The following is a 26567-nucleotide window of genomic DNA, read 5'->3' on the forward strand; positions in this document are numbered from 1 at the left end:
GACGGAGGGTGTTATCAGTGAAGATTTTTCTTTTACCTTTATTTAACTAGACAAGTTAGTTAAGAACAAATTCTTATTTACAATGATGGCCTACCGGGGAAGAGTGGGTTAACTTCCTAGTTCAGGGGCAGAACGGCAGATTTTTACCTTGCCAGCTCGGTTATTGGCCCAACGCTCTAATCACTAGGCTACCCGATACACCCGAGATAATATACTGTACACTGTATAGTAGTATCTATTAATTACAAAATATAATACACAGTAATTGGACATAATGGAGAGTTGCTTACTTTTAGTATCTCTTGGTGATTCTCTGATGCGTAGAGTCTGCCGTCCCGGACAATGTCCTCTATCAGCTGCTGGTAGTCCTCTACAAAACAAGAGACAGGATGAAAAACATCGTTACAGCATTCAGCTGGCTGCCGCCTACCGCCTTTTCACTCAAAGTGTACTAATATTCCACCATCAAACACACCGTGTCACGCTGTACATTATAGTTGACTGAATAAGGCATGTGTGAATGTTAGGGAGTCTGAGCAGCTTAGAAGTGTACAAGCTACAGCAGACTGACCATCATAGGTGACATAAGGGACTTGGAAGCCCTTGCCGCTGTTGCCCTCATTGGACTTGAATTGGATCCAGAGCTTGCGTGAGCGGGAGGTGAAGGCGATTGGTCGCTCGTACGTCTGACACGTCTCATAGGTGGTGATGGAGGTGGGCAGGGCTAAGGGAAGAAGAGGAAGGGGCTAAATGTACTTGGCAGACAGATGGACCAACCAAGAGTTTGGAATCAGCTGAAATAATACTTGATAAATATTAAAATAGCACGATAGACTAACTACAATAATGTAACAATCGAATTGGCTGGCTAGCTGAGGAAATTAAATATCGCGCTGTCTGATTGGCTGGCACAGTAACGATGACTTCCTGGTTGTGCGTACCACTCTTCCTCATGACGAGCACGTCTCCACACTCGTCTTCGATTGGGAGGAAGATCTCAGGCACCACGATGAGGATGCGTCTCTTGTGAGGGGGGTTGATGGTCCAGATACAGTCTACATTGGAGGGGTAGTCCCCGGGGTAGTTAGGAGACTCAATAAAGCCTGTAAAGTCCCCCAGCTCACCGCCACACACCTGGTCTGAGACAGGGAGAAGAGACTTGGATGAGTCAGGAAGCACTGGAGACCATGGCTTTGAATTGAACTAATTTAGCAGCAAGGAACACGTTTATATTTTAGAGCAGTGGTTCCCAAACTGTGGGGTGAGGTCCAGATCAAGCCCATGTCAGCTACTGTTTTTATATTTAGGTTTTTTAGTCCATAGATATTGTTGTAATTTTTTTTGTCACTCAAATACCACATGAATACACATTAGACATGGCAAAATGTATAGGATTGCAGGAAATAAGCTTTAAACCTATAAGAGAGGTGTGAACAGTTTGTCATGAACAGTGCCTGTGCCCATAGAAATAGACGTGGCACGTGCGCGGGATGTTCCCAAATGCTGGAAGGAAGACCCTGAGTGAAAAAGTTTGGGAATTCCTGGAGAGTACACAGAGGAAACTGAAATGTTTTAGCAGGTGTCACACCAAGACAACTTGTCATTTGTGGGCTATGGTCTAACGAGATGTCACGCTTAAATCAGTCCTCTAACCATGTGCAACAGTAAAATAATTCACTGCCCTAATGAACTAATGTGAGACTGGCCTTACTCTTGCAGTGAGAGACGTTGGTGGCTCCGTCAAAGTCGGTGGTGGTGTTGCCAGGGCAGGTGATGCAGTAGTTCTGTCCAAACTCTGACTGGTAGGTACCGGCTGGGCAGCGGATACAGCGGTGGTTACTGGAGTTGTAGTGGTGTCCAGGAGCACAGTGGACTACGGAGAGAAACACACACAGACACAAACATGAGAGTAATACACACACACATTCTCTCTCTCTCTCTCTCTCTCTCTCTCTCTCTCTCTCTCTCTCTCTCTGTTACCTTTGGCCTCACAGTCCCTGAAGGCGACAGAGCCCTCGTACTTGGTCATGAGGCCACCTCCACAGGAGAAGCAGAGTACACGGCCAGGCTCCGGCTGGAAGGAGCCCAGGGGACAGGGGTTACAGGGACGGAACCCATCTGACGAATACTGACCAGCCGGACACTGGCCTGGGAGAGGTGGAGAGAGGAAGAGGTTTAACAAGTCTCTATAATGTACATCTCTTCAACTGACCTATAACGTTGGAAGTAGAACTCCAATGTCTAATGAGATGGAGTCAGTTCCGGAGTACCTCTGGTGAGGTTTTGAAATCCCTTCTGAATCAAAAGACAACGCCCAACGTGGGGCTCGAACCCACGACGCTGAGATTAAGAGTCTCATGCTCTACCGACTGAGCTAGCCAGGTTGATCGAGCCATAGACTCCAGGTCTTTGCTGCTGTCTAGAGGACAACGTGGGAAATGCCTTGAAACATGCCATGGTCTCCAAAAGAACTGGAGTGTTGTTTAACAACCACAGGGTGGAGCCAAACTACAGCAAACATAAGACTAGCACACACACACACACACACACACACACACACACACACACACACACACACACACAAACACACACACACACCTCCGCACTGGGAGACGTTCTTGGCCCCAGCGATGCCCTGTCCCTCGGTGCTGGGGCAGGGTTCACAGGACAGCTGGCCCATTGTGTCCTGGTATGTACCAGGGGGACACACGACACACTGATCATGGTCTCCACTATAGTACGTCCCCACACCACAGCTCACTGAGACAGGGAGAGAGACGAGAGAGACATGTTTAGCATATCATGGTATGGTATATCCCACATACACCGCATCAAACTGCAGCTGTGATGTCTAGGCCAAAGTAAAGGAAACCCCAACATAAAGTGTCTTAATAGGGCGTTGGGCCGCCACGAGCCAGAACTGCTTCAATGCACCTTGTCATAGATTCTACAAGTGTCTGGAACTCTGGGACTCTGTTGGATGTGACACCGTTCTTCCATGAGAAATTCCATAATTTGGTGTTTTGTTGATGGTGGTGGAAAACGCTGTCTCAAGGCGCCGCTCCAGAATCTCTTTTAAGTGTTCAATGAAGGTGCATAAATATGGAAGAATTCAGGTATGACGTCATTCTTTTTAGCACTACCCACAGAGTTCTTAAACTACGGTGCGGTACTTTTTTGGTTTTTCAAATTGCCGGCGTCTTGGCATGCGGTTTACATCGTTGTCATTCTCATTAAACCATTCAGTGACCACTCATCCCCTATGGATGGGGGCATTGCCATGGTAGACAAAATTAATGGGCAATTGGGCCTGCCCAGTATTTTTATACATGACCTTAAGCATTGTTTAGGAATTGCTCAGGAACTGCACCTGCTTTCACTATACTTTGTATCCCTAATTTACTCAAGTGTTTTTCTTTATTTTGGCAGTTACCTGTATTTGGAATAGTAAGCTACAACAACTCCATATCCCAGGATGCCTTGTACAGGATGCTCACCACACTTGCCGTCCCGTAAGACCTGTCCGGTGCTGCATTGCTCAACGTGCAGTGCAGGTTTCTGGGCCACCTCGTACTCGGTACCAGAGAACTGGATATAGAACTGCTGCTTGTTGATGGACTTCCTCAGGGTCCGCATGGCACTCTGTAACCTCTGCTTCATACGCTCCCTCACACACTCCACGTTACACGAGTCTGGGGCGTGGATACACACAGTCAGTACACACAGACACACACACACACACACACACACACACACACACAAATGCACAGAGTCCACGTTACACAAGGCTGGGGAGTGGAATACACACAGTCAGTACACACAGACACACACACACAGACACACACACACAAATGCACAGAGTCCACGTTACACAAGGCTGGGGAGTGGAATACACACAGTCAGTACACACACACACACACACACACACACACAGAGTCCACGTTACACAAGGCTGGGGAGTGGAATACACACAGTCAGTACACACACACACACACACACACACACACACACACACACACACACAGAGAGTCCACGTTACACAAGGCTGGGGAGAGGAAAATACAAGCACACACACTCCATATAACAGAAAACTCACATTACTCACACCCATACACCAACAGGTTACATGAGTCTAACATGTGGCATATATTCAACACACACACACTGACCTGAGGTTGCACAGTCACACTGACCTGAGGCTTCCTTCATCTCCATCTCAAACTCAGCTGTGATGTGGGAAACCTCTTTGGAAGGGGACTTGCGTCCACGCCGCCGCTTCTTGGACGAGTCACACTTCAGATTGACAAAGGTCACCTGGCAGTCGTCAGTACACGGGAGCGGACCACCTGAGAAGAAGAGGGGGAGGATGATGAGGAAGAAGGTAAGGAGAGAAAGTTGATAGGATGCTGTCGTGCATGGTTTAGTATTGATTGTTTCGTAGTTATGTCAGGTGTAAGGGCACAGCTCAGGACACATCTAACTGTTGTTTATATTACAGCTACAGTATCTTGCATCGTGTAAACCTTCTTAGTCTTAGTTCAGTCTGTATTACCTGATGCTGTACACTCTAAGTTAGGAGTAGCCTGTGTTATACAGTACAGTTTGTACAGTCATTTAGGAGTAGCAGGATTTACCTTGCAGAACCGGCTTGGACGTCTCTCTGTGTTTTTCCTTGTTTCTGGGTCTCAGGTGACACTTGGCATCTTTGACCTTGAAGCGGGCCTTCTGCTTGATGGGCGGGGGTAACGTATCTTCATTTACATAAAGGAGAAAGACACAAATATACACTAATGGATGACCTTTTGACATCCTACGAATAACATCAGAATTACGGACAGGAGTTTTATCCTGATCACCTGACCTGACCAACTCCGGGCCCTTAATGATGGTCCACTTCCCATGGCACATGATCACACACTTTAGAGAGCATCTCCAGGCCACCTTTATTGGTGTTCCCTGGTTGAGGTGAAGTTTAGGTCAGAGAGGAACTAACGCAGCCAAAATGCTCCATCACGCTCTGCCTGTCTCTCTGGCAATGAAGGCAAAACCAAAAACCCACATCGTCCCGGTGATCAGCAGTCCAGCCGACACCAGGGAGGAGGTAGACGGAATGTGTGTGTTTGTGTCTGTTTTGTCGGTCATGTAGAGTGGGTGGTCGGGATGGCTGTCCTTTTAACGAGGTGCTGGAGACAAGCAAGGGTCAGAATGTGTGTGTGTGTGTGTGTGTGTGTGTGTGTGTGTGTGTGTGTGGTTATGGGTACGCTGAGTGGAGAGGAAGATTGAGAGCGGAGCCAGGTAAACACACAGCACAGTGAGAAGTTCTGTCCATTAACCATTAAAACTATACACACCAGGACAACACTGGCTTCCAGTTTGCTGCTGTGGAGCAGAGGCGCTGAATGGACTGAGCTGTTTGTCATTCGGGACGCAACATAGAAGCTGTCTTCATCATCATCGTTAACCGTCGTCATCATCTGCCACTTCCGTTATCAGAGCGTGAAATGGTAGAGCGTGATGGGAGCGTGGCTGAACCGTAAGCGAACCATATGTCTGGGGGAGCTGTGAGATTCTTAGGGGACGGTCCAGGATTGGCACGCTGAGGTGAGCTGTATTTCATATCACTTAACACTCACACCCCCAACCAGATGGTGAGTCTTTCTATCTCTCCATCTCTATCTCTCTCTCACACACACTCTCTATCTCCCTCTCTACCCCTCTCTCTCTCTCTCTCTCTCTCAGTGCATTCCTCTGGCCGTGCGAGGGCCCTCTCCCTGTCCAAAATCTACAGAGTGCTGAAGGAAATATAGGAGTGACGATATGGCGAGCACCAAAGGCAGGGGAGTGAAGATTCCGATGGAGGGAATGAAGAAATTGAGGAATTTAAACCCACCGGCAACGGGAGAAGTGAAACGATGACAACTGCATCGACGTCAAAAGGTCATGACCTGATCTCACTGTATGTGTGTGATTTAACTAGAAGTGGTATGGTTAAATATCTTGATATTGAACAAAAGCATGACATCTCTGACTACATGTCCCATAATGCATTGCATACCTGCACAGGTGAGCAGGGCGGTGGTGGCGTTCCTCTTCTGCGGTGCCTTCCCAGGTTGCACCGGCACACCACAGCTTAGTGTGTAGCTGTTCTCAGAGTCTGGCGGGACACACACAAGTACATGTCAGTTACAACCCTGTCCATCCAAGGTCGATCCATTTAGACCAGCTCTGCTTGCAGTATCCCTGTCTTCTGCCACTGGCTGACTTGTTTATGGCTATTAAACCAACAGCACTGAGGGACAGGGTGACATGGGACATGAGGAAATATGGGATTGCTGTCAAAGTGATAGAGGGGTCCGTCTGAGGAGCAGTGTGACCCAATCTCCCTGCTACGCTAACCGCTGGAGGTGTGTGTGTGTGTGTGTGTGTGTGTGTGTGTGTGTGTGTGTTTCTCTTGGCTAGTTGAGGTTCTGATGGAGTGCGGAGGAGTAAAATACTTGTATTCGTTTTCTATGGCCTCACTTTCTCTAGTATTTAAGAGCTACAAGAGACTGCCATATGAAGCCTGCCATAAAAGAAAACACACTCACACACACCTCAGTCACACACACACACACACACACACACACACACACACACACACAAACGCACACGTGCATAAATACACATTTCCTGAGGGATGGAGAAATTATGCACCGAATGACAGATCTATGCTCACTCATGAATGTTCACACACACACATACACATGGACACACACAAACACACACACACGTCTAGTCAGAAATGAGGGATGAAGACTTCAGAGCTCATAAAGCGGGACATGACTGAAGAAGACGCAGGACTTTGCGTGCAACCACAAGAATTGAAAAGCTTTCCTTCTCCCCCACATTAAGACATTCTCCAGAAAGATAAAAAAGCTATATTTTTTCACTTTATGTTTGAGAGCTATCCATCAGTCTCACACTACAGCAGCCAAACCAAACGGAGCAAACGTCTACTCAAAACAGTCCCAACAGAAATATGGCAGGCCCGATTAAAGAATGTAATTGTTTTACAGATGTTCGTCTGTGTTAAGCACATTCGCAGAAGGACCAGGGTGCCTGCATTGACAGCAAATAGCTTTATAGTCATTTATAGCCTTAGGGGCAAAACCAGACGAAATCACTCACTGAGTGAAATACTTTTATCTGAAATGCCCCCTGATGGATCCTTTGGCCAGTGACTGAGAAAGGTAGGTAGGTAGATAGATTAGGGCTTAATCTGAGCCCTTCACCCAAGTGGGAAACTTTCAGTGGAGCTCTGCTTGAATGGAGAGCAGTGTGAGGACTGGCCTTGTCCTCTAGGGGGCAGCAGAGAGTGTGGAGCGGCTGGAGCTCAGTTAATTAACCACGGATACACAGGTATTGGTCATTGATAAGAGTCAGCTGAAGACTAGCGCACCGGACTAGACCTCACCAGACCAGTCCAGATCAGAGAAGGCACAGGATTAATGTAGTTTAACCAGAGAAGGTAGAGGATTAATGTAGTTTAACCAGAGAAGGTAGAGGATTAATGTAGTTTAACCAGAGAAGGTAGAGGATTAATGTAGTTTAACCAGAGAAGGTAGAGGATTAATGTAGTTTAACCAGAGAAGGTAGAGGATTAATGTAGTTTAACCAGAGAAGGTAGAGGATTAATGTAGTTTAACCAGAGAAGGTAGAGGATTAATGGAGAGAAGGAGGGAGTGTAGATTGCAGATTGAGGAGAGGAGACAAGGTTAAAGTCTGGGAAGAAAGAGTGAAGGTTTGGTCTGAGTAAAACAGTTCCTCCATGCTGTAAGGTGTGTGTGTGTGTTGGGGTGTGTAGGACTGAGCCACGTACCTGCGAGGAAGAGTGCGTTGGACGGACAGGAGAGCGAGCACACCTCCACCCCTCCTCTCTTGTCACAGCTGAGCTGGGCACGCGGCGCTGGCTTCCCGTCGGGCAAACACTTCACCGCCTCTGAGGAACATAGAGGGTCACATCACCGTGACAACCACCGACCCGTCACAGCACAAAAAAAATGACACGCACCCACCCACCCACCCACCCACACACACACACACACACACACACACACACACACACACACACACACACACACACACACACACACACACACACACACACACACATACACACACACACACACACACACACACACACACACACACACACACACACACTCTCCTATGTCTATAGAAGACACACACACACACACACACAGTAGATGTTTAGGTGCTTACCGGTGCAGTCCTTCTTGTTCCAGTGGAGTTTCTGACCGGGCGGACACAGACACTCATAGCCTCCCTGTGTGTTCACACAGCTGTGTTCACAGCTCCCGTTGTTAATGCTGCACTCATCTATGTCTGAGACACAACCAAAAAAGAATACAGTCAGAGGGTGTGTGTGTGTGTGTGTGCACATGTACGTGGTTGAGTATCATCAAAGTTCAGAGGGACATCATCAGACATGATGTCCCGGACCTACTGTTTTGGACTCTCTCTCTCTACCGCACCTGCTGTCTCTAACTCTGAATGATCGGCTATGAAAAGCCAACTGACATTTACTCCTGAGGGGTCGACCTGTTGCACCCTCTACAACCACTGTGTTTATTATTTGTGAACGCTTGAACATCTGTGAACGTTTGAACATCTTGGCCATGTTCTGTTTTAATCTCCACCCTGCACAGCCAGAAGAGGACCGGCCACCCCTCAGAGCCTGGTTCCTCTCTAGGTTTCTTCCTAGGTTCCTGCCTTTCTAAGGAGTTTTTCCTAGCCACCGTGCTTCTACATCTGCATTGCTTGCGGTTTGGGGTTTTAGGCTTTGCTGATGTAAAAAGGGCTACATAAATACATTTGATTGATTGATTGGTCAGACAGAGCCTGTGCTACGAGTCAGTGTGTGATGTCATCAGTGTGAGACAGACAGCTCATTTCCTCTCCGTGCTCTATATCTGACTGACTGGTATGTGTAGACTGCTAACGGAACACCCTTAAGACAGTGGCCTGTTTAGTCTACCGCTGAAGAACATGGCTGTCAGTCCGACAGGGCCAGGTCAAGCCTACTGCCTCCGCACGACATGTGTGTGACAGGTACAACACACACACACATGCACACACAGGCAGGGACGCAGGTGCGGAGGGCTATTCAGGGGAACTGAGGTATGAGTGTGCTTTCGGCACACACAATAAAAAACACTCACCCTCTCTTTCTATTTCTCTCTCTCCTCTTCACTCGCTGTCTTTCTTACTCTCTCGTTCCCCTTGTCTGTCTCTCAGGGCTTCTTACTTTGTGTCAGTCAATTCCTTTCTATCTGTCCCTCTCCATAGCTATCTGTCTGTCTAACTATTTCTAAGTGTGTGTGTGTGTGTGTGTTTGCATGCAATCCCATGCATGCCTGTGTCCTACTCACCTCCACAGTGTGTGAGGCCGTACAGAGTGTATCCTTCCTGACAGACACAGTCGAAGCTGCCAGGGTAGTTGACGCAGGTGTGGTCGCAGGTCCTCTCAAAGGAACACTCGTCAATATCTGAGAGGAGAAACACAGATCGTGTGTAATACTACTACACACGGGGGCTGTCCAGAATGACACTATTCCCAATATAGTGCACTACTTTTGACTACAGCCCCATGGCACTCTATTCCCTATAGAGTGCACCACATTGGACTAGGCTTCTAGGGTATAGGGTGCCATTTCAGATGCTGCCATGAACGGGACCATAGTGAGTCACTCTGACCATGCCGTCACCAAGGACTTATGGACAGTATAGCCAGTGTCTATATGAAACATGCTAAAGATAGGACAGAGTTATCCATGTTCTCAGTACAGAGCATCCTGACCAGTTACATCACCGCCTGGTATGGCAACTGCTCGGCATCTGACCGTAAGGCGCTACAGAGGGTAGTGCGTACGGCCCAGTACATCACTGGGGCCAAGCTTCCTGCCATCCAGGACCTATATACTAGGCGTTGTCAGAGGAAGGTCCAAAAGATTGTCAAAGACTCCAGTCACCAAAGTCATAGACTGTTCTCTCTGCTAATGCACGGCAAGCGGTACTGGAGCACCAAGTCTAGGACCAAAAGGCTCCTTAACAGCTTCTACTCCCAAGCCTGCTGAACAACTAAAATAATGAAATGGCCAGCTGGACTATTTACATTGATCCCCCTTGTTCTTACACCGCTGCTTCTCACTGTTTATTATCCTTGCATAGTCACTTTACAAATGACCTCGACTAATCTGTACCTCCACACATTGACACTGTTCCGGTACCCTCTGTGTTTAGCCACCACATTGACTCAGTACTGGGACCCCCTGTATATAGCCTCCACGTTGACTCAGTACTGGTACCCTCTGTATATAGACTCCACGTTGACTCAGTACTGGTACCCTCTGTATATAGCCTCCACGTTGACTCAGTACTGGTACCCTCTGTATATAGACTCCACATTGACTCAGTACTGGTACCCTCTGTATATAGACTCCACATTGACTCAGTACTGGTACCCCCTGTATATAGCCTCCACGTTGACTCAGTACTGGTACCCCCTGTATATAGCCTCCACGTTGACTCTGTACTGGTAACCCCTGTATATAGCCTCCACATTGACTCAGTACTGGGACCCCCTGTATATAGCCTCCACATTGACTCAGTACTGGTACCCTCTGTATATAGACTCCACGTTGACTCAGTACTGGTACCCTCTGTATATAGACTCCACATTGACTCAGTACTGGTACCCCCTGTATATAGCCTCCACGTTGACTCAGTACTGGTACCCCCTGTATATAGCCTCCACGTTGACTCAGTACTGGTACCCCCTGTATATAGCCTCCACATTGACTCAGTACTGGCACCCCCTGTATATAGCCTCCACATTGACTCAGTACTGGTACCCTCTGTATATAGACTCCACATTGACTCAGTACTGGTACCCCCTGTATATAGCCTCCACGTTGACTCAGTACTGGTACCCCCTGTATATAGCATCCACATTGACTCTGTACTGGTACCCCCTGTAAATAGCCTCCACATTGACTCAGTACTGGTACCCCCTGTATATAGCCTCCACGTTGACTCAGTACTGGTACCCCCTGTATATAGCCTCCACGTTGACTCAGTACTGGTACCCCCTGTATATAGCCTCCACGTTGACTCAGTACTGGTACCCCCTGTATATAGCCTCCACATTGACTCAGTACTGGTACCCCCTGTATATAGCCTCCACGTTGACTCAGTACTGGTACCCCCTGTATATAGCCTCCACATTGACTCAGTACTGGTACCCCCTGTATATAGCCTCCACGTTGACTCAGTACTGGTACCCCCTGTATATAGCCTCCACATTGACTCAGTACTGGTACCCCCTGTATATAGCCTCCACGTTGACTCAGTACTGGTACCCCCTGTATATAGCCTCCACATTGACTCAGTACTGGTACCCCCTGTATATAGCCTCCACATTGACTCAGTACTGGTACCCCCTGTATATAGCCTCCACGTTGACTCAGTACTGGTACCCCCTGTATATAGCCTCCACATTGACTCAGTACTGGTACCCCCTGTATATATCCTCCACATTGACTCAGTACTGGTACCCCCTGTATATAGCCTCCACGTTGACTCAGTACTGGTACCCCCTGTATATAGCCTCCACGTTGACTCAGTACTGGTACCCCCTGTATATAGCCTCCACGTTGACTCAGTACTGGTACCCCTGTATATAGCCACCACATTGACTCAGTACTGGTACCCCTGTATATAGCCTCCACGTTGACTCAGTACTGGTACCACCTGTATATAGCCTCCACGTTGACTCAGTACTGGTACCCCCTGTATATAGCATCCACATTGACTCTGTACTGGTACCCCCTGTAAATAGCCTCCACATTGACTCAGTACTGGTACCCCCTGTATATAGCCTCCACGTTGACTCAGTACTGGTACCCCCTGTATATAGCCCCCACATTGACTCAGTACTGGTACCCCCTGTATATAGCCTCCACATTGACTCAGCACTGGTACCCCCTGTATATAGCCTCCACGTTGACTCAGTACTGGTACCCCCTGTATATAGCCTCCACGTTGACTCAGTACTGGTACCCCCTGTATATAGCCTCCACATTGACTCAGTACTGGTACCCCCTGTATATAGCCTCCACGTTGACTCAGTACTGGTACCCCCTGTATATAGCATCCACATTGACTCTGTACTGGTACCCCCTATAAATAGCCTCCACATTGACTCAGTACTGGTACCCCCTGTATATAGCCTCCACGTTGACTCAGTACTGGTACCCCCTGTATATAGCCTCCACGTTGACTCAGTACTGGTACCCCCTGTATATAGCCTCCACGTTGACTCAGTACTGGTACCCCCTGTATATAGCCTCCACATTGACTCAGTACTGGTACCCCCTGTATATAGCCTCCACGTTGACTCAGTACTGGTACCCCCTGTATATAGCCTCCACATTGACTCAGTACTGGTACCCCCTGTATATAGCCTCCACGTTGACTCAGTACTGGTACCCCCTGTATATAGCCTCCACATTGACTCAGTACTGGTACCCCCTGTATATAGCCTCCACATTGACTCAGTACTGGTACCCCCTGTATATAGCCTCCACGTTGACTCAGTACTGGTACCCCCTGTATATAGCCTCCACATTGACTCAGTACTGGTACCCCCTGTATATAGCCTCCACATTGACTCAGTACTGGTACCCCCTGTATATAGCCTCCACGTTGACTCAGTACTGGTACCCCCTGTATATAGCCTTCACATTGACTCAGTACTGGTACCCCCTGTAAATAGCCTCCACGTTGACTCAGTACTGGTACCCCCTGTATATAGCCTCCACGTTGACTCAGTACTGGTAGCCCTGTATATAGCCACCACATTGACTCAGTACTGGTACCCCCTGTATATAGCCTCCACGTTGACTCAGTACTGGTACCACCTGTATATAGCCTCCACGTTGACTCAGTACTGGTACCCCCTGTATATAGCATCCACATCGACTCTGTACTGGTACCCCCTGTAAATAGCCTCCACATTGACTCAGTACTGGTACCCCCTGTATATAGCCTCCACGTTGACTCAGTACTGGTACCCCCTGTATATAGCCCCCACATTGACTCAGTACTGGTACCCCCTGTATATAGCCTCCGCATTGACTCAGCACTGGTACCCCCTGTATATAGCCTCCACGTTGACTCAGTACTGGTACCCCCTGTATATAGCCTCCACGTTGACTCAGTACTGGTACCCCCTGTATATAGCCTCCACATTGACTCAGTACTGGTACCCCCTGTATATAGCCTCCACGTTGACTCAGTACTGGTACCCCCTGTATATAGCCTTCACATTGACTCAGTACTGGTACCCCCTGTATATAGCCTCCACGTTGACTCAGTACTGGTACCCCCTGTATATAGCCTCCACGTTGACTCAGTACTGGTACCCCCTGTATATAGCCACCACATTGACTCAGTACTGGTACCCCCTGTATATAGCCTCCACATTGACTCAGTACTGGTACCCCCTGTATATAGCCTCCATGTTGACTCAGTACTGGTACCCCCTGTATATAGCCTCCACGTTGACTCAGTACTGGTACCCCCTGTATATAGCCTCCACGTTGACTCAGTACTGGTACCCCCTGGATATAGCCTCCACATTGACTCAGTACTGGTACCCTCTGTATATAGCCTCCACGTTGACTCAGTACTGGTACCCCCTGTATATAGCCACCACATTGACTATGTACTGGTACCCTCTGTATATAGCCTCCACATTGACTCAGTACTGGTACCCCCTGTATATAGCCTCCACATTGACTCAGTACTGGTACCCCCTGTATATAGCCTTCACATTGACTCAGTACTGGTACCCCCTGTATATAGCCTTCACATTGACTCAGTACTGGTACCCCCTGTATATAGCCACCACGTTGACTCAGTACTGGTACCCCCTGTATATAGCCTCCACGTTGACTCAGTACTGGTACCCCCTGTATATAGCCTCCACGTTGACTCAGTACTGGTACCCCCTGTATATAGCCTCCACGTTGACTCAGTACTGGTACCCCCTGTATATAGCCTCCACATTGACTCAGTACTGGTACCCCCCGTATATAGCCACCACGTTGACTCAGTACCGGTACCCCCTGTATATAGCCTCCACGTTGACTCAGTACTGGTACCCCCTGTATATAGCCTTCACATTGACTCAGTACTGGTACCCCCTGTATATAGCCTCCACATTGACTCAGTACTGGTACCCCCTGTATATAGCCTCCACATTGACTCAGTACTGGTACCCCCTGTATATAGCCTCCACATTGACTCAGTACTGGTACCCCCTGTATATAGCCTCCACATTGACTCAGTACTGGTACCCCCTGTATATAGCCTCCACATTGACTCTGTACTGGTACCCCCTGTATATAGCCTCCACATTGACTCTGTACTGGTACCCCCTGTATATAGCCTCCACATTGACTCAGTACTGGTACCCCCTGTATATAGCCTCCACATTGACTCAGTACTGGTACCCCCTGTATATAGCCTCCACATTGACTCTGTACTGGTACCCCCTGTATATAGCCTCCACATTGACTCTGTACTGGTACCCCCTGTATATAGCCTCCACGTTGACTCAGTACTGGTACCCCCTGTATATAGCCTCCACGTTGACTCAGTACTGGTAACCCCTGTATATAGCCTCCACATTGACTCAGTACTGGTACCCCCTGTATATAGCCTCCACGTTGACTCAGTACTGGTACCCCCTGTATATAGCCTCCACGTTGACTCAGTACTGGTACCCCCTGTATATAGCCTCCACACTGACTCAGTACTGGTACCCCCTGTATATAGCCTCCACACTGACTCAGTACTGGTACCCCCTGTATATAGCCTCCACATTGACTCTGTACCGGTACCCCCTGTATATAGCCTCCACATTGACTCTGTACCGGTACCCCCTGTATATAGCCTCCACATTGACTCTGTACCGGTACCCCCTGTATATAGCCTCCACACTGACTCAGTACTGGTACCCCCTGTATATAGCCTCCACATTGACTCAGTACTGGTACTTGTATTTAGTCTCGTTATTGTTAAGTACATTTATTGTGTTACTTTTTGATTGATTAGATTTTTTTAAACTTTAGTTTATTTAGTAAATATTTTCTTAACTCTATTTCTTGAACTGCATTGTTGGTTAAGGGCTTGTAAGTAAGCATTTCACGGTAAGGTCTACTACACCTGTTGTATTCGGCGTATGTGACAAATACAATTTGATTTGATTTGTATACTGGATATTGAATGCATTGAGTTTCACTATGGGGAGTTGTATGAACTTGTTTAGAGTGCTAGAAGCTGTGAAGAGGAATTTCCACTAAAAGTACAATACATCTGAACTGTGAACTGTCAGTGGTGAGACAGTGGATGTGTGTGTGTGTGTGTGTGTGTGTGTGTGTGTGTGTGGTGTGGGGGTTGGAGGACTGGACATTGCAGGAGCATTTCAAAATGTTCTGTCTGGAATAACAGTGTACATTCAGCCTGGTTATGTGGGTGGGAGTCTAAACAGTGACAGGGTTACTGGGTGTGTGTGTGTGTGTCAGGTTGGTTGCTCAAGATTCACACACATAAACACACACACACACGCAATACACAAACCCTGACCATTAAGCCATCTTCCTTGGTTGTAGCAGAGAGCATGTTTGCTTCCTTCCTCTTGAGGAACCAACAAGCTGATATATGAGTCATAGATATTACTCTCTATGACTCTTCTCCACACAAACACCCATTATTCAGCCGCGGCTAATAAGACCAGTCCATTAGTCCGACTGGAGTTCATTGTTAACAAACAGAGGAGTGAAAAACAAAGCAGAGCTCTGCTCACTAAACAACCCCAAGAGGTCTTCTCAGGTGAGACTTAAAGATCCAATTCAGTGCTTCAGTCAAGCCCTCCACCCCAGGCCTGGGATAGATCAGACCAACTAACTGTGGTCAGGACCAGGGGCTGATCTAGGATCAGGACCCCCCCCTATCAATATAATCATATTCATTCAGACTTAAAAGGCCAAAGTGATCCAAGATCAGCACGCCTACAGGCCCTGGTTTTGGGTTTATAATCGTTTTGTTTTATTTGAGTGAGAAAGATGTAATGACATATGTGGGTGGCTGACAGTAGCAACAGCATTACTTCAATCCAGCATCTCCAACTCACCTGGGCTATTTCAAGACCAAGTCATCTGGGCTGTGGAGATTTACAGAGGCTAAAAATACAGTGTGTTGTGATAAAGTTTGTCATGAGGAGGAAGTTGTTGAGGCCTGGCTTCTGTTGGCTCCTGGGCTGCTTTGCTACAGTTTTCCAGGCAACTGTCTATATGACGGGCTACAGTTAGACTACCATACCTGATTAATGAAACTAGCATCAGACCACAGCCACCACGCAGCACTGGAACGACTTGAGAGAGGCGCAGCTGTATAATCTCATTTCACCGAGAGGTGCCAGTTGTTGGTGTTGGCTGATGTGCAGGTGTCAGTCGGTTTGTGGGGTCCGGTGTAAACACACCCCAGGTTAGTGTCCCCGTTTGTTAAAACACCAAACAACGTGGCCTGTCTATTAATAAGCATACTGTGTCAGCATGAGCTAAAGCTCCCTCCGTTCGCTTGACCTCGACTGTATTGTTTGAATACAGCTGCCTGTAGGGAGTCTTATTGTTCCGGGTGATTATTGCCCCATTCTCCATCACCCCTGCCCTTGTACAGGCATAGGGGTAAGTCGAAAGACTCTCTCTCTCTCTCTCTGTATCTGTCTCCCCCTCCACTTTCTCTCTCAGGAGGAGCCTGGCATAGCTGTAGCTCTTCTCAGACACGTATTACCAGGAGCTATTTTCCCTGGAAGAGCTTACCAGCATGGAAAGAATTAAAACATTAAATAAATAAAAGTTAAAAATAAAAATCAGAACAAAAATACCACTTGTTAGCAGATGGAACAACGCGTGTTTTTGGAGACTGGAAGCTTAGTTTTACAGTCAGGTAAAGCCGATGGGTGGAAGGAGCGTGTCAGTGTGTGTGTGTGTGTGTGTTCCTCCCATCAGCACACACCCAAGTTGAGTGTGTTATTGGCGTGTATGGAGTTGTGTAAACTGTTTGTTGGCAGTTCTTTTTGTGTTTAATATGACAGTGTTGATGTTTAATATGACACACACACACACACACACACACACACTGGGATAGAGTTGTTTGGTGTTTTTGGTTCGGGGACAAAAACACTGCAGGGTGTTGCTGTTCATAAAATAATTTGTGATGTGTGCCTCTCCTGTCTCTCTTGCTGTGACTTGTATAGAGGAATCTGCATTTGTCCTCCAAACACAACCAGGGATTAGATAGGAAGAGAGAAGCAGAATGCCTTAATACAACTGACAGTATATTACACCCACTGAAGGATGTCAAGTCCATTGTAATAACAAGCCTATCTGTGCATGTCATTCCAGGTGAATGATTTGTAGGCCAACCCCTGTTTTGATTCTATGTATGATCCTGCTCTGAACATAAAGCACATGAGTGAGTTACTACCGTAGAGATTTACGATAGAAACTACTAGGCCGACCGCATATTCTAGTATATCCATTCCTGCGGTCCCTATTCCGTGACACTGTGACGGCACTGGTTCCAAAGGTGGCCGTCTTAACGTCATCAGTCATCAGACAGTAGTGTATGACAGCCGTCAGTCAGGCGGGCAGCTCACCCTGGCAGGTGCGCTCGTCAGTGAGGAGCTTGTGGCCCTTCTGGCAGCTGCACTCAAAGGAGCCCACTGTGTTTTTGCAGAAATGGTCACAGCCGCCGTTATTGAACGCCTCCTGGCATTCATCTATGTCTGTATGGAGAGAGGGAGAGAGGGATGGGGGGGAGAGGAGGAAGAGACGGAGCATTAGGTCACAGGTACACTAAGGCAATAGGCAATACTGGTCAAAGAGAACAGAGTTTTTACACACACACACAGACACAGACACAGCACATAACTATGCCGTGCTAAAGTGTTCCCCCTTTAGCAGTCTCTCCCACACAGCCACTGCCATGCTGGGATGGAGATCTCCAAATTGGCAGACAACAGGCCAATAAAAGGCTTCACTAATGCCTTGGAAATCTATTCTAAGCCTCTGTAAGAGTCTTTATGGACGGGGGGGAGGCAGGCGGGGTGAGAGTAAGGGTGAGACAGGGGGAGTCAGAGAGAAGTGGGGGTTTTCCTAATGCTCTTATTTGTGCTAGCAGGAAGAAGCCAGGAGTTGGCAGGCCTGAAAGACAACATGAACACGGGCCGTGCTGCGTTGTGGTGGTAAAGTAGGTTTCCATCCACACAACAAGTCCTAACCGCAGTGCCTGGGTGTCAGTGTGGGGTAGCCGCCCTCAGTCACAAACGTATTGTCACAACACCGGGAAGATATTATCCCAGAGCAAACAAACCTGTGGGAGTCCCATCGCTGTTCCCTGAAGGCCTCACCTGCCTCTTTCATTCTCTTATTCATTCCCTCTTTCTTTTCATTCGTTCAGATCTCTGATAAAATGACTGAAGTCTCATTCACCGGTGGTTTCTTTTCTGCTGCCAGACCATTTCTTTATGCGGTTTCATTATTCTATTGATTTCTTTCTCTCTCTTTCTCTTCCTCTTGGCATGTGTGTCTGTGCGCACGTTTTGTGTGTGTGTGTGTGTGTGCGTGTGCGCCAGGCAGTGTGTGTGTATACGTGTGCGAGCATGTGTGTGCACGCTCTTGCGTTTGTGTGCACTTGTGTGTGAGTGATGGTATCAAGTGCAATGGTAGCTTCACGGCGCTCGGCAGCAGACAGCATGGTACAGGCTCAGGGGGCTTGTTGAGAGGGATCCTCCACTAGCCTCTACTGTCAGATCCTACGACACGCTCTTTACCTGGAACTAATGGAACAGCCTGCTGCTACTGCTGTACACAACACTGACTAGCCCACCATGCAAGGACTTAGAGAAGAGGGGAGAGACACAGAGAGATAGTGAGAGAAAGAGAGCTAGAGAGAGAAAGAGTGAGAGAGAGAGAGCAAGAGAGAGTGAGACAAAGAGAGAGAGAACGAGGGAGAGAAAGAGAGAGCGAGGGGGGAGGGGTGTTGAATGAATACATAATTGAACCCACCCCTCCCTCCTCACCCCTAAAGGCTTACACCATCCAGGGGTTTGATGGACTTTCTCATAACTTCCATCTACCACTCCTCCCCCCACCTCCTGCCCATGTGACTAGGTCTTCCTGAATCCCTGTGGAATAAAGGCCCAGGTGTGTGAGACGATCCAGAGACGTAGACCAGGATTAATAAGCGAGCCGGATCCCCTGGGGCTGTGCATGCAGTGCCAACCCTCCAGCCTGGTGGGATCTGATGTCACGCTGCATCCCCCCCTAACCCCATCCCTTCTCTCTCCTCACCCCTTCCTCTTTCTAAATATGTGCCCTCAGCCGAACCCTGGAGAGGGTCACTGGGTATATTTCCCTCCTGAGAGGACTGGCAATGCCACACTCAACAAGGGAGGAAAGGAAATGAGGATGAGGAAGAGATGGAAAAGAAGTGGAGGAGGAAGAAGGTAGATGTAGTGGACGAGGATAAACGTAAGGGGAAGAAGAAGGGTAGAGGGAGGAGGAAGGGTAGAGGGAGGAGGAAGGGTAGAGGGAGGAGGAAGGGTAGAGGGAGGAGGAAGAGATGGAAAAGAAAGTGGAGGAGGAAGGGTAGAGGGAGGAGGAAGAGATGGAAAAGAAAGTGGAGGAGGAAGAAGGTAGATGTAGTGGATGAGGAGAAACGTAAGGGGTAGAAAGGAGGAAAGTGGAAGGGTAGAGGGAGGAGGAAGGGTAGAGGGAGGAGGAAGGGTAGAGGGAGGAGGAAGGGTAGAGGGAGGAGGAAGAGACAGAAAAGAAAGTAAAGGAGGGAGGGAGTATTAAGAGGAGGAGGGAGAAAGGGAAATACAAGAAGAGGAAAGTGGAAGAGTGGAGGGAGGAGGAAGAGGGCAATAGCACGGCAGATTACACGGGCTAAGACCGTTTTGATTGGTGCTCTAAGTGATGAAAACGGCTGGGGATTAACACCTAAACCTTTGAGTCAGAGAGTCAGCCAAGCAAGACACCACAGCGAAGACTCATCTAAGAGAGGAGTGGAGGGGAGGAGGGGGAGAGGAGGAGAGGGTACGATAGGAAGGAAAAGGAGAGGAAGGGAGAGAAAGGAGAGGAGGAGAGGAGGGAGAGGTGAGTGGAAGAAAAAGAGAGGGTAGATGGAAAGGGGTAGAGAAAAACAGGAGGAGAAGGGAAGTCGGTGGGCAAGGCGCAGTCAGATATTGCATGTCTCCATTGTTACCTTTAATAGCCAGTCCACTGTGTAATGAGCCAAGTCAGATAAAGTCAGACAAATATATACAGTTGAGTGATATAAAAGAACATCAGAATAAAATAGTCCTCAGACGACAGGGCCTGTGTTCTCCTATAACAATGTACAGTGCCTTGCGAAAGTATTCGGCCCCCTTGAACTTTGCAACCTTTTGCCACATTTCAGGCTTCAAACATAAAGATATAAAACTGTATTTTTTTGTGAAGAATCAACAACAAGTGGGACACAATCATGAAGTGGAACGACATTTATACATTTATTTATCTTTTTTAACAAATTTAAAAACTGAGAAATTGGGCGTATAAAATTATTCAGCCCCGGTAGGCCGGGGAACAAGAATTTGCTGTTAACTGACTTGCCTAGTTAAATACTTGTTCAACTGTCCACAGCCTTTAAGGGGATTGTCCTACATCTGGCTTTCCTCAGACTCTGGAGGTAAGGACGCTCATCTCAGTACTGGCTCACGGCTGACCCTCTGAATAGACGACCTCATTGAAAGTTGTGCTCTCAAGCAATGACCTCATCAAAAGCTGAGCTCTCAAGCAATGACTTCATCAAAAGCTGCGCTCTCAATAAATGACCTCATCAAAAGCTGAGCTCTCAAGCAATGACCTCATCAAAAGCTGTGCTCTCAAGCAATGACTTCATCAAAAGCTGCGCTCTCAATAAATGACCTCATCAAAAGCTGAGCTCTCAAGCAATGACCTCATCAAAAGCTGTGCTCTCAAGCAATGACCTCATCAAAAGCTGAGCTCTCAAGCAATGACTTCATCAAAAGCTGTGCTCTCAATAAATGACCTCATCAAAAGCTGCGCTCTCAATAAATGACCTCATCAAAAGCTGCGCTCTCAAGCAATGACCTCATCAAAAGCTGTGCTCTCAAGCAATGACCTCATCAAAAGCTGTGCTCTCAAGCAATGACCTCATCAAAAACTGAGCTCTCAACACTGACAGATTCACTTGCTTTCTTTCTCTCCTCCATCATCGTTTGCTTTTTGATGATTGCTTTCTTAGAGAGAAGACCTCTTTCTGTTCTGTCCTCTCTGCTCCCCCTTTCCATCTCCTCCACTTTCTGATAATTTCTTCCTCTTGTCTCTCTTTTAAATCAATCATGGCTATTTCCCAGTTCCGTTTCCTTGGCATGCCGACAGCCGATCTCATCTCTATAGAAAGGATGGCTACCTTTCTCCCTAGAGGGGATCTTCTCTCCCTCTCACACATTCGCTCTCTCTTTCTCTCCCTCTCTCTACATTCTAAGAAAAAAAGGTGCTGTCTATAACCTAGGGTTCTACATGGAACCCAAAAGGGTTCTACCTGGAACCAAAAAGGATTATCCTATGGGGACAGCCGAAGAACCCTTTTGGAACCCTTTTTTCTAAGAGTGAACCCCCCCTCTCTCTCCACATTTCTCTCTCTCTCCACATCTCTCTCTCACACACACACACATGCACATGCACATACACACACACATATCCCCCGCTGTCCCTCAGATGCCAATTGCCCCCATCCCAGACAAGTCTACAGAAGGTATAACAATATCGCCCTCATCCTACCCAGCCCAAACTTCCCCAACACAGACAAAGATCCCTAATTATTCAGTAAGTCTGGCAGCCATAACCACTGGCATAGCATAGCCACCACATTTCCCCACACTTAATGGCCACTCGGTGGAAGCCTGAGCCCAATAATGTCCTATATAATTACCTGTAATAGCCCTTAAATAAGCTTCAATCTTAAATAAAAACATTAAGCATCCACACATCTTAAAATTATAAAACACTGTGTGTGTGAGAGAGAAATTGTGGGTGCAAATGAGAGAGGGAGTGTGTATGTCTGTGTGTGTGAGAGGGAGATATAGAAAAAGTGTGAGAGAGAGAGAAAGAGAGAAAGAAAGAGAGAGAGAGAGGAGAAACATGTGCGTCAACAACAACCTTGGGAAAATCCTCTGCATTATCATTAACAGCAGACTCGTACAGTTCCTCAATGAAAACAATGTACTGAGCAAATGTCAAATTGGCTTTTTACCAAATTACCGTACAACAGACCATGTATTCACCCTGCACACCCTAATTGACAACCAAACAAACCAAAACAAAGGCAAAGTCTTCTCATGCTTTGTTGATTTCAAAAAAGCATTCGACTCAATTTGGCATGAAGGTCTGCTATACAAATTGATGGAAAGTGGTTGTTGGGGGTAAAACATATGACATTATAAAATCTATGTACACAAACAACAAGTGTGCGGTTAAAATGGGCAAAAAACACACACATTTCTTCCCACAGGGCCTTGGGGTGAGACAGGGATGCAGCTTAAGCCCCACCCTCTTCAACATATATATCAATGAATTGGCGCGGACACTAGAAAAGTATGCAGCACCTGGCCTCACCCTATCAAAATGTGAAGTCAAATGTGTACTGTTTGCTGATGATCTGGTGCTTCTGTCCCCAACCAAGGAGGGCCTACAGCAGCGCCTAGATCTTATGCACAGATTCTGCCAGACCTGGGCCCTGACAGTAAATCTCAGTAAGACCAAAATAATGGTGTTCCAAAAAAGGTCCAGTCTCCAGGACCACAAACACAAATTCCATCTAGACACGGTTGCCCTTGAGCACACAATAAACTATACATACCTTGGCCTAAACATCAGTGCCACAGGTAACTTCCACAAAGCTGTGAACGATCTGAGAGACAAGGCAAGAAGGGCATTCTATGCCATCAAAAGGAACATAAAATTCAACATACCAATTAGGATCTTGCTAAAAATACTAGAATCAGTCAGGCCATTGCCCTTTATGGTTGTAAAGTCTGGGGTCCGCTCACCAACCAAGATTTCACAAATTGGGAAAAACACCAAACTGAGACTCTGCATACAGAATTCTGCAAAAATAACCTCTGTGTACAACGTAGAACACCAAATAATGCATGCAGAGCAGAATTAGGCCGATACCCACTAATTATCAAAATCCAGAAAAGAGCCGTTAAATTCTACAACCATCTAAAAGGAAGCGATTCCCAAACCTTCCATAACAAAGCCATCACCTACAGAGAAATTAACCTGGAGAAGAGTCCCCTAAGCAAGCTGGTTCTGGGGCTCTGTTCACAAACACAAACACAAACACACCCCACAAAGCCCCAGGACAGCAACACAATTAGACCCAACCAAATCATGAGAAAACAAAAAGATAATTACTTGACGCATTGCTATTTGGCCGTAAACAGAGAGAACACAGTGGCAGAATTCCTGACCACTGTGACTGACACAAACCTAAGGAAAGCTTTGACTATCTACAGACTCAGTGAGCATAGCCTTGCTATTGAGAGAGGCCACCGTAGGCAGACCTGGCTCTCAAGAGGAGACAAAATGAGGTGGAAACTGAGCTGCACTTCCTAACCTCCTGCCCAATGTATGACCATATTAGAGACACATATTTCCCTCAGATTACACAGATCCACAAAGAATTCGAAAACAAACCCAAATTTGATAAACTCCCATATCTACTGGGTAAAATCCCACAGTGTGCCATCACAGTGGCAATATTTGTGACCTGTTGCTACAAGAAAAGGGCAACCAGTGAAGAACAAACACCATTGTAAATACAACCCTTATTTATGCTTATTTATTTTCACTTGTGTACTTTAACCATTTGTACATTGTTACAACACTATATATATACATAATATGACATTTGTAATGTCTTTATTGTTTTGAAACTTCTGTATATGTAATGTTTAATGTTAATTTGTATTGTTTATTTCACTTTGGTATATTACCTACCTCACTTGCTTTGGCAATGTTAACACATGTTTCCCATGTCAATAAAGCCCCTTGAATTGAATTGAAACAAAGAGTGAGAAAGGCAGAGTGACAGGAGGGGGGAAGGAGACAGGGGAGTGGGAAGGAGAAAGAGGAGTGGGAAGTGAGACAGGGGAGTGGGAAGGAGACAGGGGAGTGGGAAGTGAGACAGGGGAGTGGGAAGTGAGACAGGGGAGTAGGAAGGAGACAGGGGAGTGGGAAGTGAGACAGGGGAGTATGACGTGAGACAGGGGAGTGGAAAGTGAGACAGGGGAGTGGGAAGGAGACAGGGGAGTGGGAAGTGAGACGGGGGAGTGGGAAGTGAGACAAGGGAGTGGGAAGGAGACAGGGGAGTGGGAAGGAGACAGGGGAGTGGGAAGGAGACAGGAGAGTGGAAAGTGAGACAGGGGAGCGGGAAGTGAGACAGGGGGTGGGAAGTGAGACAGGGAGTGGGAAGTGAGACAGGGAGTGGGAAGTGAGACAGGGGGGTGGGAAGTGAGACAGGGAGTGGGAAGTGAGACAGGGAGTGGGAAGTGAGACAGGGGTGTGGGAAGTGACACAGGGGAGTGGGAAGTGAGACAGGGAGTGGGAAGTGAGACAGGGAGTGGGAAGTGAGACAGGGAGTGGGAAGTGAGACAGGGGAGTGGGAAGTGAGACAAGGAGTGGGAAGTGAGACAGGGAGTGGGAAATGAGACAGGGGGGTGGGAAGTGAGACAGGGAGTGGGAAGTGAGACAGGGAGTGGGAAGTGAGACAGGGGAGTGGGAGTGGGACAGAGAGGAAGAGATGGAGTAGTCAGGTGATCTGTCCTCTTCAATGGAGGGAGATGGAGACAGAGAGAGACCACCTAAAAGGAAGAGATTCCCAAAGCCATCACCTACAGAAAGATTAACCTGGAGAAGAGTCACCTAAGCAAGCTGGTCCTGGGGCTCTGTTCACAAACACAAACAGACCCCACAGAACCCCAGGGCAGCAACACAATTAGACCCAAACAAATCTTGAGAAAACAAAAATATAATGACTTGACACAAAGCAAACTAGAATGCTATTTGGCCCTAAACAGAGAGTACACAGTGGCAGAATACCTGACTACTGTGACTGACCCAAACTTAAAGAAAGCTTTGACTATCTACAGACTCAGTGAGCATAGCCTTGCTATTGAGAAAGACTGTCGTAGGCAGACCTGGCTCCCAAGAGAAGACAGGCTATGTGCTCACTGCCCACAAAATGAGGTGGAAACTGAGCTGCACTTCCTAACCTCCTGCCCAATGTATGACCATATTAGAGACACATATTTCCCTCAGATAACACAGATCCACAAAGAATACGAAACAAACCCAATTTTGATAAACTCCCATATCTACTGGGTGAAATTCCACAGTGTGCCATCACAGCAGCAAGATTTGTGACCTGTTGCCACAAGAAAAGGGCAACCAGTGAAGAACAAACCCCATTGTAAGTACAATATTGATTTATTTTCCATATTTATATTCATGTATTTATTTACTATTTGCACATCGTTACAACACTATATATAGACATAATATGACATTTCAAATGTCTTTATTATTTTGGAACTTCTGTGAGTGTAATGTTTACTGTTTTTTAAATTATTGTTTATTTCGCTTTTGTTTATAATTTACTTCACTTGATTTGGCAATGTTAACATATGTTTCCCATACCAATAAAGCCCTAGAATTGAAATTGAATTGAGAGAGCACTCTGTGATTGCATTGCACACACATCTGGGCTGCCAGGGGCCAGCTGGTAGTTAGGCCTCTATTAACGACGGAATAGCTCATTAAGGCTCTCCTACATATGATGTACCATAATGAGGACCTCACTCAGGGAGGGGAGAGGTGGTAGGGGAGACCTGGGGAGGGAAAGAGGGATGGAAAGGAAATGAGAGCAACGAACGGAGCGGAGCAGGAATGGGGATGTCTCTATGTTCCAACCTTCTCAGTCACTCACTCTCTCACTCATTCAATCTTCCACTCTCTATGTCCACTGCTCTATCTCTCACTCTCCCCTTATCTCTTGTATCTGCCTCTCATTTTAGATATCTCTTTTTTGTTCCCATCTCCATCTTTCTTCCGTTCTCAAAATCATTTGAATCTCTCTAAGTGTCTGGGTGTGAGAACAGGGGTGTCATCTGTCAACGCATACACACACGCACACACACACAGACAGACAAACACACACCCACACCATCTTCCATCAATCTCCCATCCCTGTTTGACATTTACCACCGGTTCGATCGATACCCTGCTTCATCTGCGATCAATAGGTCCATTCTGAGCCCTGCTGCTCCCTGAAGATAACCAGCCAATAGCAGCTCATTACCATCT

At 47.2% G+C, this 26567-nt stretch overlaps 1 protein-coding gene and 1 non-coding gene across 8 annotated transcripts in view; both read right to left on the bottom strand.

The window, feature by feature from the left end:
- LOC110500179 (signal peptide, CUB and EGF-like domain-containing protein 1) overlaps positions 1–26567 on the bottom strand; it is a 126711-nt gene that overhangs the window by 3198 nt on the left and 96946 nt on the right. For 4 of the 7 annotated variants that reach the window (XM_036957536.1, XM_036957533.1, XM_036957535.1 and 1 more), the window contains 14 exons: positions 17786–17914; positions 9432–9548; positions 8263–8385; positions 7859–7978; positions 6056–6154; positions 4635–4751; positions 4170–4346; positions 3498–3692; positions 2599–2760; positions 1981–2148; positions 1712–1873; positions 942–1139; positions 572–724; positions 291–370 (listed from right to left, as the gene is read on the bottom strand). In XM_036957536.1, the coding sequence (XP_036813431.1) occupies positions 291–370; positions 572–724; positions 942–1139; positions 1712–1873; positions 1981–2148; positions 2599–2760; positions 3498–3692; positions 4170–4346; positions 4635–4751; positions 6056–6154; positions 7859–7978; positions 8263–8385; positions 9432–9548; positions 17786–17914 (2000 nt within the window). The remainder of the gene's footprint in view (positions 1–290; positions 371–571; positions 725–941; positions 1140–1711; positions 1874–1980; positions 2149–2598; positions 2761–3497; positions 3693–4169; positions 4347–4634; positions 4752–6055; positions 6155–7858; positions 7979–8262; positions 8386–9431; positions 9549–17785; positions 17915–26567) is intronic. The other 3 variants (XM_036957537.1, XM_036957534.1, XM_036957532.1) reach the window with 1 other exon arrangement.
- trnak-cuu lies at positions 2312–2384 on the bottom strand. The gene has a single exon. It is a non-coding gene; the product is annotated as a tRNA-Lys (tRNA).

Source organism: Oncorhynchus mykiss, chromosome 21 (genome assembly GCF_013265735.2).
Source record: "Oncorhynchus mykiss isolate Arlee chromosome 21, USDA_OmykA_1.1, whole genome shotgun sequence".
Lineage (NCBI taxonomy): Eukaryota > Metazoa > Chordata > Actinopteri > Salmoniformes > Salmonidae > Oncorhynchus > Oncorhynchus mykiss.